The 13,364-nt window shown below is 47.7% G+C and overlaps 1 protein-coding gene across 10 annotated transcripts in view; it reads right to left on the bottom strand.

Moving 5' to 3' along the window:
• The window catches only part of MICAL2 (microtubule associated monooxygenase, calponin and LIM domain containing 2), a 224,182-nt gene that overhangs the window by 133,640 nt on the left and 77,178 nt on the right, over window positions 1-13,364 (bottom strand). For all 10 annotated transcript variants that reach the window (XM_068555431.1, XM_068555426.1, XM_068555425.1 and 7 more), the window contains 3 exons: window positions 5,727-5,934; window positions 1,716-1,832; window positions 235-336 (listed from right to left, as the gene is read on the bottom strand). In XM_068555431.1, the coding sequence (XP_068411532.1) occupies window positions 235-336; window positions 1,716-1,832; window positions 5,727-5,934 (427 nt within the window). The remainder of the gene's footprint in view (window positions 1-234; window positions 337-1,715; window positions 1,833-5,726; window positions 5,935-13,364) is intronic.

Genomic DNA, 13,364 nt, shown 5'->3' with positions numbered 1-13,364 from the left:
TCTGAGAGGTTCTATTATCCATATTTTATAGTTGGGAAAACAGAGGTTCAGAAAGAATTAAATGGCTGTTCTCTAAACAGCCTCAGGCACAGCAGGGCAGTCTGGCCTTCTATCAAGACCCCCATCCAGCTTTGGCACCTGCCATCTTGCCCCCCTTCTCCACACCCTTCCTGATATACCCTTTCCCACTCCCATCCCTCCATCCTCAGCCCCAAGAAGAAGAAGAGTCTTCACCTTCCAGCGTGTTCCTGCGGCCATCGGCTCCAATGATGACATCAAACTCAAACTCTGACAGAGAGTGGTCTGCAGGGAGAAATTCTGCCCGCCAGCCAATTTCTGCCAGGACAGAAAAGTGAGATGAGTTGGCAGTGAGAGATGGCAGGACAGAGTGATTACACGCCCTCTGTGTTGGTCGTGAGAAATGGATAATGCCACAGGTATGGGCACCCCAGCCAGAGGCTCCAGCGGAAAGACCCAAGCTGTCCAGATTCACACTTGAATTTGGAGTCCTTCTGGCTTTAGTTTCAGTTCAATCCAGGACAAGGTAAACCAGCAGTGCTAACTCCACGCCTGGTTTTACTGGTTTCTATAAAGGGTGGGAGTCTATCCTAACGATCCTCACACCAGTCTCACTTGCACCTTATTTATCTCAACAGATTCTACCACGTTCTCTCTGTATCCCCTCATTCCTTGGTCCCCTCCCATTGCTAAACAGAACTAAAAGCTTGTGCAGGGTATAATGAAACCAGCGTGAGTTACTACTTTATTATGCTCAAACGTTCTTGTTGGGCAATACACAGTCTTTTATGAAACCATTTTCAGGTGCAATCTTGCTGGTTACCCATAATTAGGATTTAACACCCACTAGGGGTCTGCGAAAGGTTAAGAGCACACAGGTCTCAAAGTTAAATTACAGCTGCTGTCCTGCCACAAAAGCCAACAAACATCTCCCCTAAATTCTCAATATTCTGGGCAGAGGATGGGAGAAATCAGAGTTGTAACCTGTATGTGAAACTATGAGGTCTCTGACATGAAGCTGGACCAAAAACTGAAAGCCCGGCCCAGCAGCAGAAGAGTTTGATAGTAAGTAAGATGCAGAGGCATCATGAACAAGCTCTCTGACCACGATGTATATAAAAGATCAGAATTTATATAAATATACTAATAGGAACAAGAGATGAATTACTAAATAAGACATACCCACAATGGGTGAATTTTGTGGTTTGTAAATTATTCTTCAATAAAGCTTAAAAATATTATATACTAAATAATATTTTGAACATTTATTTCATATTTGCTCTAGAAACTTCACTTTCTTTACTGGATTTTAAAATATCATGTGGGTATAATAAGTGTATCCACAGATCTATGTGTGTATACACACAGTTTGAAGAGTATGCGAATGAACTTTATCAGACAACCGAATCTATGTCTTTTTCCTACTTACTACTTAGACTTCATCTGTCAAACTGCTGCCTCGTAGTGACAGGGTAACCAAATTATATGTTAAATACTTAATAACAAATCCCCTGGGAGCTGAAGAGCAAAGCTCAAGTGACAGCAATGGTCCACAAAGGTAAAATATCCGCTGATGAAATTATGCCAAACAGCTCTCAATAAGAATAACCTTAACAGGAACATCCTCTAAGAGCTGCAAATATGATTTCCGTTTTGCAATATCGGATTTCTAGACCGAAAGGAAAATTATACTGTACTTTGATTTTCTTGATCTTCAGGAGGCTCTAGAACCTTCACGAACTCCACATTCACATGGATTTCAACCCCCAATATCAAGGCCACCTTGAACAGGATGAGCTGCAACTGACGAATACCTGAGGGGAAGAGATGAACTGTCAGGAGCAATGTCTGAGTGTCTCCTGTATACAGAACACTGTATTATCACTGCTCAATGATTTCTGAGCATAGCAATATAGAGGCATGCCTCATTTTACTGCACTTTGCTTTATTGCACTTCCCAGGTATTACATTTTTTACAAATTGAAGGTTTATGGCAACCCTGCATCAAAGCAAGTACGCCCAGTGTCATTTTTCCAACAGCATTTGCTCATTTTGTATCTCTGTGTCACATTTTGGCAATTCTAGCAATATTTCAAACTTTTTCATTATTATTATGTTTGTTATGGTGATCTGTTTTCAGTGATCTTTGATGTTACTATTACAAGAAGATTACAACTCACTGAAGGCTCAGATAATGGTTAGCATTTTTTGGCAATAAAGCATTTTAAAATTAAGGTATTTACATTGTTTTTTAGACATAATTCTGTTATGCGTATACACTGAAAAGACTATAGTATAGTGTAAATATCACTTTTATATGCACTGTAATTCATGTAACTCGCTTTATTGGGATATTTGCTTTACTGCGATGGTCTAGACTGAACCTGCAATTTCTCCAAGGTATGCCTGTACCAATAACGATCATTACTGAGCACTAATTATGTGCTAAGCACTCTGTGTTCTCTCATTTAACCCTTACAGTGGTCCTTCAGGGTAATTATTCTCATTTTATTTTTTTTCTAATGAAAAAAAATTTCTTTTTTTTTTTTTTTTTTGGCTTGCTGGATCTTAGTTCCCCAACCAGGGATTGAACCCGGGCCCTTAGCAGTGAAAACGTGGAGTCCTAACCACTGGTCGCCAGGGAATTCTCTATTCTCATTTTAGAGATGAGAAATTAAGGCTCAACAAGCCTAAGTGATTTGCTCAAGCTCACACAGGAACAAAACTGGAATGTGGACCCAGATCTGTTTCCGAGACTGTGCTCTAGCTGTTAGGTAATCCTATAATGATGGTGGCTTTCTCTTTCCTGCCTCCTTCCTGAACGGGGCTGTGGGTTTGATAAAATGAAGAGGGAAAGAGGCGTAAACAGAGAGACAGCAAAGAGCCAATACGTAAAGTCAGAGAGCAAACGGCTCACCCTGTGGGGGATTCTACCTAAGCTCTCAGCCATCCAGGGTAAGGGGTGGGGTGGTGACTCCTCCCCACAAAGCTGGGCTCATGGTTTCCCACCTCCTACCCACTCTCCTAAACTCCCCCAAGGAGTGGCTCCTTGTTTCTCTATTTTGTTCCTGCCACTGAGCACAAATGGGCATGGCTTCAAATACATTTGTGAGAGCATGAAGTTTCAAATTATCTGTGGGTCCCTCTGTATTTTGTGGGCTTCGCTCATTTAACATTTATTGAACAGCTACCATGTGCCAGGTGCCATGCTAGGCCCAGGAGACATGGAACACTGTCTAACAGAGGAAACATGAGTAAACAGAATGGGGCAGGGCTTGGGGGCTGGGGGCAAGGTGGGTTGCAGAACAGGCCCTGAGCTGCAGTCCTGAAAGCCAAGGGAGGAGGGACCAAGATACCAGATCCCATGGAGAGATTAAGAAAATGAAGACTACAGGAGGCCCGGGCACGGGAGGTTGGGAAGCTTCTGGAGAGAATTTCTTTAGCACAGTGGCAAGAAGAAATCAGACCACAATGGAAGGTGGCATGAGTAGAAAGTACAGGCAAAGTCTATGTCGCCTCTTTCTAGAATAAACACTTTGAGATGAAGAAAAGTAATGGGCTCTATCAGAGGACTGGAGGGCAGTGTGAGGTAAGGGCAGGTGAAAAGAGGGAAGGAAAGCAAGGGGGCCTAGAGTTGGAGAGGAAGTGGCCAGCTTGGCCTCTGGCCTCGGGGTGAGAGAAAGGAATGGGTACTCGGGAGAGGCGAGGGCAGGAGGAAGGAGAGGGGGCTGGGATGGGGAGTGCCCATCAGCACTGGGAACTGGAGGAGGATGCTGACACAGGACGAGTGGAGAAGTGCGGAGCAGGGCTGAGGACCAGGTCACAGCTGGGGCTGGAGACCATGGTCAGGCTGAAAGGAAGCCCATCAGCTGGGGCTTAAAGAACCCAACCCACCTCCTGCCTGGAAACAGGCCGTGGCGGAGGCCTGGCCTCTCCTCACAGTTTCAACGTTCTTAGTCTGTTTGGTTTTGGCACCCAGTAGGTGCTCAGTAAATTCTCCCTGCCTCTCTTCTCGCGGGTATTAGAGCTGCCCTTGACAATGATCACTCTGAACGTTCGAATCTCCGCTCCAGAGCCCTGCCAGTGCTTCTGCATGCTGGCATATTTCCAAGGACTAGGGGTTAAATGGGGGCCCCATTAATGAACCAGTGAGGGGATCCCGGCCGTCAAGGCAGCCTGGCAGCCTGGGACCTCCCGAGACCTCCTGATGTCCGGCTCTGCCTCTCAGCAAGGCTCGATGGGAAAGTGGTGCATAATGTTGTCATTCTAAATTGGTACCAATATACATTCTTCTGTGGGTGGTAAGGAATATCTGGAAAGCTGACACTGCAGCTTTCTGGGCAAATCCAAATTTCTTTCCAATGGACTCTTGGAATTTTCTCATCCCGGAGTGGGAACAAACCCTGGGCCACTGCTGGTAAGTTCTCCTGTATCTGACTGAATTACACCCTGTCTGGCTGATAATTCTCTCCAGTTGTTCCCGCCCTAACCCTACACCCTTTTCCCATCAGTGCCTGTCCTCATAAGAACATGGCTCTCAGGGTTCTCCTTCCACTCACTGGTTGAGAGACTGCAGCTCTGAATTAATTCTGGTTTGGGGATCCCGGCTGCTTCTTGCTCACCGTACCCCACTGAATGCAAAGCACTTCCTGAGCACCTACGACCTGCCAGGCACAGAGATAGCACGTTTCACACGTGACCTCATTTAATCCTCTCGGCCCTCCTGGTAGGCAGGCATCAGTCATATTTAGGGGAGACAAAACTGGGGCTGGAAGAAGATAAAGAATCTGAGCCAAGTCACACAGAAAATGGACAAGACAGATTTTAGACCCAAATCTGTTCAAATGCTTGAACTCTCCCCACAGTATTAACTTCCCTTTTATGAGTCATGATTGCTGTATATAAAATGGCTCAAAACCTCCTCCCTACAAAGCATGAGGAGGGAGGCTGCTCTTCCAAAGCCTGTCTGCACAGATCTTGCCTCGAGAGGCCCAGGCCTAAGTAACGTCAGAGCGGGAGGCCTCGGTGCTCACCTTGCCCCACCTAAGCATTCAGGGATGGCCCGGGACCTGAAATCAACGTTCCCAATTCCTTTTCTTTTCTGGATGAACCCTCATCACGATGGCCTCTCTTTTTTTAAAGTTCAGGGAAACCTGGTACAGGATCTGTCAATGGTGGCATTCCTCTCTTCTAAAACCTGCCCTGGTTCCCCAAACAGGCAACACGGTGTCCCAACTCCTTTACCCAAGAGGTCCCTGACAACCTGGCCCATTGAATGGTTTTATGTGGCTCCCTCTTCTGAGCTCCTTTAGCAAGTCTGACTGCTCTATTAAAGCACACTTTATTATTGACAAAATCTCAGTGAGTTTTCTGAGGGTGCAGACTCTGTTACTTATCTCTGCCTCTGTTTCCCATATTTCATTCATTCATTCAACAGAAGTCTATTGAGCATCTACTATGTGTCAAGTACTCTTTTATGCCCTGGAGATACTCTGGTGAATGAGACATACCATGATCCCTGGCCTCATGGTGCTTCCAGCCTAGTGGGGCACAGCACAGGGCCTGGAATTAAATGTCTGCCAGTTGGATGTGTGGAGCCCCCAGAGACCTGCAAGATGAAATATCCTGGGGTCTCCACAATGTGGAGATATACTCCACCCAGGGTCAGCCCCCTCCCCACATGGGGTGTCACCAGTGCCTCCACTCACTGATATGGTCGATGGAGCCGGCACAGAACTTCCCATAGAACTTCTTGGCTCCCAGGCCTCGCAGGTCATGGATGGTGAAGGGCCAGAGGTGCAGCACGTTGTTCCGGGAGAAGGTGTCCCTCTTCTCCACCACGACCACTTTGGCCCCCAGGTAGGCAAGTTCAATGGCAGTGCGCAAACCACATGGTCCTCCCCCAATGATGAGACACTGCAGAGGGGAGAGAGGAGAGAGACACTCAGCAACCTCTAGCCTTGTAGACACAAGCCCCTAGTCAGCAGCGTAACTGGGGAGCAAACCCCCATCCACCCAAATCAACCAGTGAGTGCAAACCGAGCACCTGTTAGGACCCGCCATTCATCCATCCAATGTACATTACCTGTGGGCCTACCACACACCAGGCACTGTGCCAAACCCCTTGAGGGACACAGAGGTAAAAGGATTTGGGGGAGGCACAGTAAGATACACGTGAGGTTCAGAGTTAAACTGAACTGGGCTTAAATCCCAGTTCTGGCACTTAACCTCTTAGTTCAAGGGGGATGGAGAGGAGGATACTTTGGGGGAAAGGAGGGAAAGGAGAGAAAAGAGACAAGGATTAGTCTGGAACTAGACGCTGAGAGTCTGAAATGTCAAGCGAAGGAGTATGGTCTTGGTCCTGTAGGCACTGGGGCCATGTGGGCAGAGGTGACAAAACAGGATTCTGTTCAAGTCCCATGGTAGGTCTCAATGGACCCTGTCACGTTGAACAAGACAAGGGTCCTTCCCCAAGGAAGCTACAGCCACTTAGGAAAGAAGGGAAGACACATAATGACCTACCAAACTAGTTACACTGGGCAAAAGTCCTTCCATTCAAATAAAATCTTATGTGCAGCACCAATCCAATAAAAACGGGAAAATGGTGATATTCTGGCTGAGAGACAACCCCGCGCAGCCGCCTGCCCTACTCCCAGGCAATTCCTGAACCACCTTCAAGAGGCAGGAGTTCAACTGGGGGGTCTAACTAACTGGGGATACCCCAGCAAAGTCACAGGGAAGGAGATCTGCACCCACACCCCACTGCTTGACATTGCACATGCATCTGGAAACATCCCTTCTGCTTGGGATCAAAACTTATCTTAAAAAATGCATTCCCCTTCCCCTCGCTATATTCCATCATCCAGTTATCACTCATCTGGGGCCTCCAGACTCCCAAAGGGGAACTGCAAATAAGCATATCAGAAGCTCCCACACCACAATCAGTGTGGCTTACTCTTTGGAACCTCCCAGAGAGTTGGTGGAAACTCTGTTAGGGGAAATGAAGTCACCGCTGAGATACAATTCACTCCAGAGACAGGGAGTGGGTATGCAAATCCTTTTGCTTCCTTTCTGGTTGGAGCTGACTGCAGAGAACCAGCTCCCCCAAGCCCAGCTTCCCTCTTTATCTCACACCCCAAAGAGCTCCTCTGGCTCAGACATAGCCAGACCATGACGGGCATTTCAAAGCAAGACTCCAAACCCCGACACTCTGAGGTTGGCTTCGGGGTTAAGTCTAGATTCACTGCATTTCTTTGCAGTTAGCGCATCTTTTCCTGTTTGCTGAGTTCTGTCACTCCCGGGCCAGGGACGGAGTGGGGTGGGAGGATGTGGGGTGAGGAAGGGCAGGAAGGGCAGGAGGGGAGCCCTCCTGCATCCTTCTATCATCCACCAGGCCTGACCCGGCACCGCTCCCGGGGCAAGGCAGGGGATCCCATTCCCACCAGTTGGGGGGCTGCTGTACATTTCTCATGCAAACAGTAGCTGGCGTACCATTTCTGACCCTCCCGGCTAAACCTGAAATCCCACTGATGAAAGCTCAGTTTTCCCACCACCCTGGGCGCCAGCTCATACTTCGGGCCTGAAATTTCAGAGACGCCAGTCATACCCAAAGCAAATACCAATGGGCCTAATTACATAAAGGGAGAAAATTCGGTACAGATGTTATCAAGACAGGAGAGAAGGCTTGTTGGCCAAGGCCAGGCCCGTTCCTCGAGGAGCGCACTTGTTATGATTAACATGGGAACTCGGAGTTCTGACAAGAAGCCGAAAACCGCGGCTGCTACGTGCCTGGGCAGAGGAGCGGGCGAGAAGAGGGCTCCCCTGGCCTGCCCATAGTTGACACTCTGGATGGCGAGCATAGTGCAAACAGACCGCGAATGCAAAGCGCTGTGATAAGTCAACCCAAAGGAACTCTCCACCTTTCCCAGACGCATCCGGGCTTCACTGCTAAGGACTCGGTGCCAAGGAACAAAAATTTTTCATTAAAACTCAGCCCTGAGGCCGAGCCCCAAATTAGATTATACATTCCTCCCACAGGCTCTGTCCTTAGTGCTACCCCAGAACTAAGCTCCACGTGTTATAATTATCTGCATCTGATTCCCAGGCCAGTGTAAAAGCTCCTCAAAAGCTGTCCTCGTGTCCAGTACAGGGCCTGGCACACAGGAGGCCTCAGTAAAGAACTGATGGATGAAGGAACTTCCCACACCCTCACGGCCCACCCAGTTCTTGCTGTCCGTCTGTAACCAGGATGTTTGGTTCACGTCAGCTAGGGTTTATGCCTGCATTTCCCACCCAGGCTGGGGGAGCTGGAGTCTGCCAAGGCCACCAGGATCACGGATGTCAGCAGATCTGTGTGCTCAGGCGACACAAATTTATTACGCAGTGGGGAGCAGGGCAGATCCAACACCAGCAGGAAGTCCACTGTATAGATAAGCTTGGCAGTGCTTAGACCTCCACATTCGTGGAGAGAGACAAACACCACATGGAAAGATCATCTCTTTATTTATCAAAGGGTGGGAAGAGGGGATGAGGGGCCTCACCCACTGTCAAGGCACAGGGCTGGGGCAGCCCCAGCTCACACAGGACCCCTGTGCCCTCCCAGGGGAGCCCCACAAGCACTACCCACTTCTTGGTGACACGGTGCATCTTCCAACCCCTAGTGGGTAGGTGTGCTGGGACTGGTGCCAGGAATGCTAGAAGGATCGGTCCCCGGAGGGAGCCGCTGAGCGGAGCAGGGGCTAAGCCAGGGTTAGCCGTCTGGAGGCTTGATTTCCACTTCTGAATTCTGCCTCCAGTTTCCTTGGGGGCTCCGTGTGCAGACAGCCCAGTGGGGTGGGGCAGAGAAAGCCAGCACTTGCAGGCAGCAGGCAGACCAGGGTCTGCCATTCACAAGCTCACTCACCCAGGCTCTGCGCCTCACTGAAAAGGATGATTATAGGATCTAAACTGTATCACACTCAGCACTTTCTACTTGCGAGGCACTGTCCTAATCATTTCATGTATTTCATCCTTCCAACTGCCCTAGCTATGAGATAACTGTCATCACCATCTCCACTTTGTACGTGAGGATACTGAGGCATCAAAAAGTTAAGCAACTTGCTCCAGGTACTGTTAGTACCCCCATATTTGAGCTAAGAAATGGAGGCAAAAGAGGGTCAGAAATTGCTCCAAGGTGGGTCACCTAATGAGGAAGTGGTCAAGTTTGGACACGAACCCAGGCAGGGTGGGTCCAAAGCCTGTGCTCTGAACTGCTTGTCTGACCGTGAGGATGGACCGCAGGGAGTGTGGTCAGGATGAAGGGAGGCCAGTTTTTGCTCCTTCACTGCACCCAGCACACGTGGGCCTCCTGAACGGAGCTGTGTTCAGTCTGAGTGCACAGGGCCTCTGCACGGAAGGCCTGAGCCTGTGTCTGAGCTGAGCTTCCCTGGGATGGAAATTTACAGGCTGGACGAAGCTAGAGCCCCTGCAAGTCCTGGGAAGCCACTCAGGCAGGTGCCACGGCAGTGGCGGTTTGGGCATGGACAGTGGCAGCCTCTCTAGTGCCTCTGGAGACCTGGCAGCGAGCTGAGTGACACAGGGTCACGTGTGGTGCCGTCTCCCTGGTAGTGGCAGCCCTCCCGGCATGCTGACCCGCAGGCCAGCTCCCCGGGCAGTGCTCTGGTTCCAGGGACGTGCCCCCTCACGTTTCCCGGCATGGCTTCCCAGGCTCACCAGCTCTTAGGGCAGCCCACTTATCTAAACCCAGGCAGGAAGGCCCTGACTGTTACTGGGTTACCACAAGTAAAAACAGCTCATTCAGAATCGCAGGACAGAGAGTCATCAGATCCTAGGTGCCTTCCACATGCTAGTCCGGGGGGGCCTGCCCCGGGGGGCCTGGCCTCACAGCCTCACAGTGCTAAGTAAGGAGGGCTTACGAGAGATGCAGCCACTTATGGTTCGAGCCGAGGATGGAGACATCTCTGTGAGGGGGGGGCCGGACCGGGCTCTTCACAGCAACTTCAAGGGCCACTCTGGTGAGGAGCGAACGCTCATCTGACTTGACACGGCCCTGCCCCTGCCCTGGTCTGACTCTCCGGTATCTGGGTCACACCCAGTTATTTCTGGATAACAATTACCATCACTTACTAACCTCAGAAATTTACAGAGAGGAAATGAAGAAAGATATCCTGTCCTCCCTGCATGCTCTCAAAAAAATAATATGAATTGCTCTGAGAAACATTCCATTCCTCTCTGTCCCTCCCTTTCAGCCTGAGCCGGTGCTCTAACCCTTGTATGAGCAACTGTAACCAGTGACCATGGGGTCTGGATTTTCAGGGACAGTTTCATCTGCAAACATCCTGTCCCTGAGTCTTGTAAGTACACTCAGATTGGACCCCCTGTTTCGGAGTCAGAAGTACAATTATCAAGGCTGTGCTTCCTGCCCCTGGGTGCTGTTCATACCTCCTGTATCTCCCCGCATCTAAGGCATGAGTTCCCTGAATTTCCCCCAGGCCCCCACCAACAGAAGAGGTCAGCAGCCCACGACTCCTTTCATTTCAGATGCCAAAGTACGTCATCAACAGTGCCAACTCTGTCCCACCTTTGCACGTGCCTGTCCATCCCATATTGGGAAGAGCAAGAGTAGTGACAGTATTGATAATAGCAGTAATAAAAATCAGAGCTCCCACTTACTGCCTGCTTCTATTGTGCAAGAACTGTGCTAAGCACTTTGTAATATAGGCACCTCATTTCTTTCCTACAATAACCCTGAACCGGGCATATTTGTCGCCATTTGGCAGATGAGAAAATTGGAGTTTAGGAAGGTTAAATGACTTAACCGTGGTCACAGGACTAGGTTGACAACTAACCTCGGATACCAGAGTTTGTACTTGAAATCACGACCCTATATAAATTCTTCCAGGTTACCTTGGGCCTTGTGTGGTAGTGTTGGCATGTTCCCTCCTCAACGAGATAGGTAAGACCATTGAGACCGCTCTGTGGGATGGCAGAGGATGCAAGAGAAGGTTCCTGTTCCCAAACCTCAGGAGGCTGTCTGGTTGGGAACTAGAGAAAGGGAAACAGAGACCAAGAATGCTAGATGGTTTGGGACCACCTGTGGCTACTGGAGACATTTGTGGAAGGGACAGATTTGGTCAAGAAAGGGTACCTCCAGGACACAGCCCATGAGAGAACCCACCGCAATGAGAAGCCCGCGCACCACAACGAAGAGTAGCCCCCGCTCGCCGCAACCAGAGAAAAGCCCGCGTGCAGCAACGAAGACCCAACGCAGCCAAAAATAAAATAATTTATTTAAAAAAAAAAAAAGACCCTACATGACATTGCCCTCCAATTCCCCTTCTGTCTTCAGCTCCTACCCACCCCCTTCCCTCTCTGCACTCCAGCCTAACAGTCTCCCTAAGCACACACAGGGTCTTTTCGCTTGCTTTGCACTCTGCCTGCAACATTCATATATATATATGGCTATTTTATAATACAAAAAAGGGAATATATTGCAGAAAATATATAGGACTAGTTTTATTTTTCTTCATATTAACATCCAGCTTTCCAGCATTTTAAAATTTATTTTATTTATTTATGGCTGTGTTGGGTCTTCGTTTCTGTGCGAGGGCTTTCTCTAGTTGTGGCAAGCGGGGGCCACTCCTCATCGCGGTGCACAGGCCTCCCACCATCGTGGCCCCTCCTGCTGCGGAGCACAGGCTCCAGACGCGCAGGCTCAGCAATCATGGCTCACGGGCCCAGCCGCTCCGCGGCATGCGGGATTCTCCCAGACCAGGGCCTGAACCCACATCCCCCGCATTGGCAGGCAGATTCTCAACCACTGCGCCACCAGGGAAGCCCCTCCAGCATTTTAAACGTTTGTAAATATTCCCAGAATCTACTTGTATATTTTTCCATGATGGATTTTTTTTTCCTGTTTTCAATCAAGTAGCTTTACAATATTTTTTGCAATATCTTATTATAAAAATTTTCAAATAAATAGAAAAGTTGAAAGCATTTTAGTGCACACCCAAATACCCACCACCTAGATTCTATGATTAGATTTTAGTCTCCTCGCTTTATCATATATCTATTCATCAATCCACCTCTCTACCCATTCATCACTTTAGCTTATTTTTTGGTGCATTTCAATGAAATTGCTGAATCAGTACATTCCTTCCCAAATACTTCAGGATACAAATCTAATTAACTAGAGTTCAATAATTATTAAAGTTCTTCAAACCCTCTCAACATACACAAAAATACACTCAGAATGGTTTAAAGACTTAAACATAAAACATGGCACCATAAAACTCCTAAAAGAGAACATTGGCAAAACATTCTCTGACATAAATCATACCAATGTTTTCATAGGTCAGTCTCCCAAGAAAATAGAAATGAAAATGAAAATAAACAAATGGGACCTAATCAAACTTACAAGCTTTTGCACAGCAAAGGAAACCATAAACAAAACAAAAAGACAACCTACAGAATGGGAAAAAATATTTGCAAATGATGCAACTGACAAGGGCTTAATTTCCAAGATATACAAAATAGTTCACGCAACTCAACAACAACAAAACAACCCAACTGAGAAATGGGCAGAAGATCTAAAGAGACACTTCTCCAAAGAAGACATACAGATGGTCAATGGGCACATGAAAAAATGCTCAACTTCACTAATTATTAGAGAAATGAAAATCAAAACTACAGTGAGCTACCACCTCACGCTGGTCAGAATGGCCATCATTAAAAAGTCTACAAATAACAAATGCTGGAGAAGGTGTGGAGAAAAGGGAACCCTCCTACACTGTTGGTGAGAATGTAAATTGGTGCATTCATTATGGAAAACAGTATGGAGGTTCCCCAAAAAACTAAAAATAGAGCTACCATATGATCCAGCAGTCCCACTCCTGGGCATATATGCAGACCAAACTATAATTCAAAAAGATACATGCACCCCTATGTCCACAGCAGCACTATTCACGATAGCCAAGACATAGAAATGACCTAAATGTCCATTGACAGATGAATGGATAAAGAAGATGTGGTACATATATACAATGGAATACTACTCAGCCATAAAAAAGAATGAAATAATACCATTTGTAGCAACATGGATGCAACTAGAGATTATCATACTAAGTGAAGTAAGTCAGAAAGAGAAAGACAAATACCATATGATATCACTTATATGTGGAATCTAAAATATGACACAAACCTATCTATGAAACAGAAACAGAATCAGGGACATAGAGAATAGTCTGGTGGTTGCCAAGGGGAGGGGGATGAGAGAGGGATGGATTGGGAGTTTGAGATTAGCAGATGCAAACTGGTATATATAGAATGGATAAACAACAAGGTCCTAC

Source organism: Eschrichtius robustus, chromosome 11 (assembly GCF_028021215.1).
Source record: "Eschrichtius robustus isolate mEscRob2 chromosome 11, mEscRob2.pri, whole genome shotgun sequence".
In the NCBI taxonomy this organism is placed as follows: Eukaryota; Metazoa; Chordata; class Mammalia; order Artiodactyla; family Eschrichtiidae; genus Eschrichtius; species Eschrichtius robustus.
The sequence above is the reverse complement of the archived record's forward strand: the minus strand, read 5'-3'. Positions and strand labels throughout refer to the sequence as shown.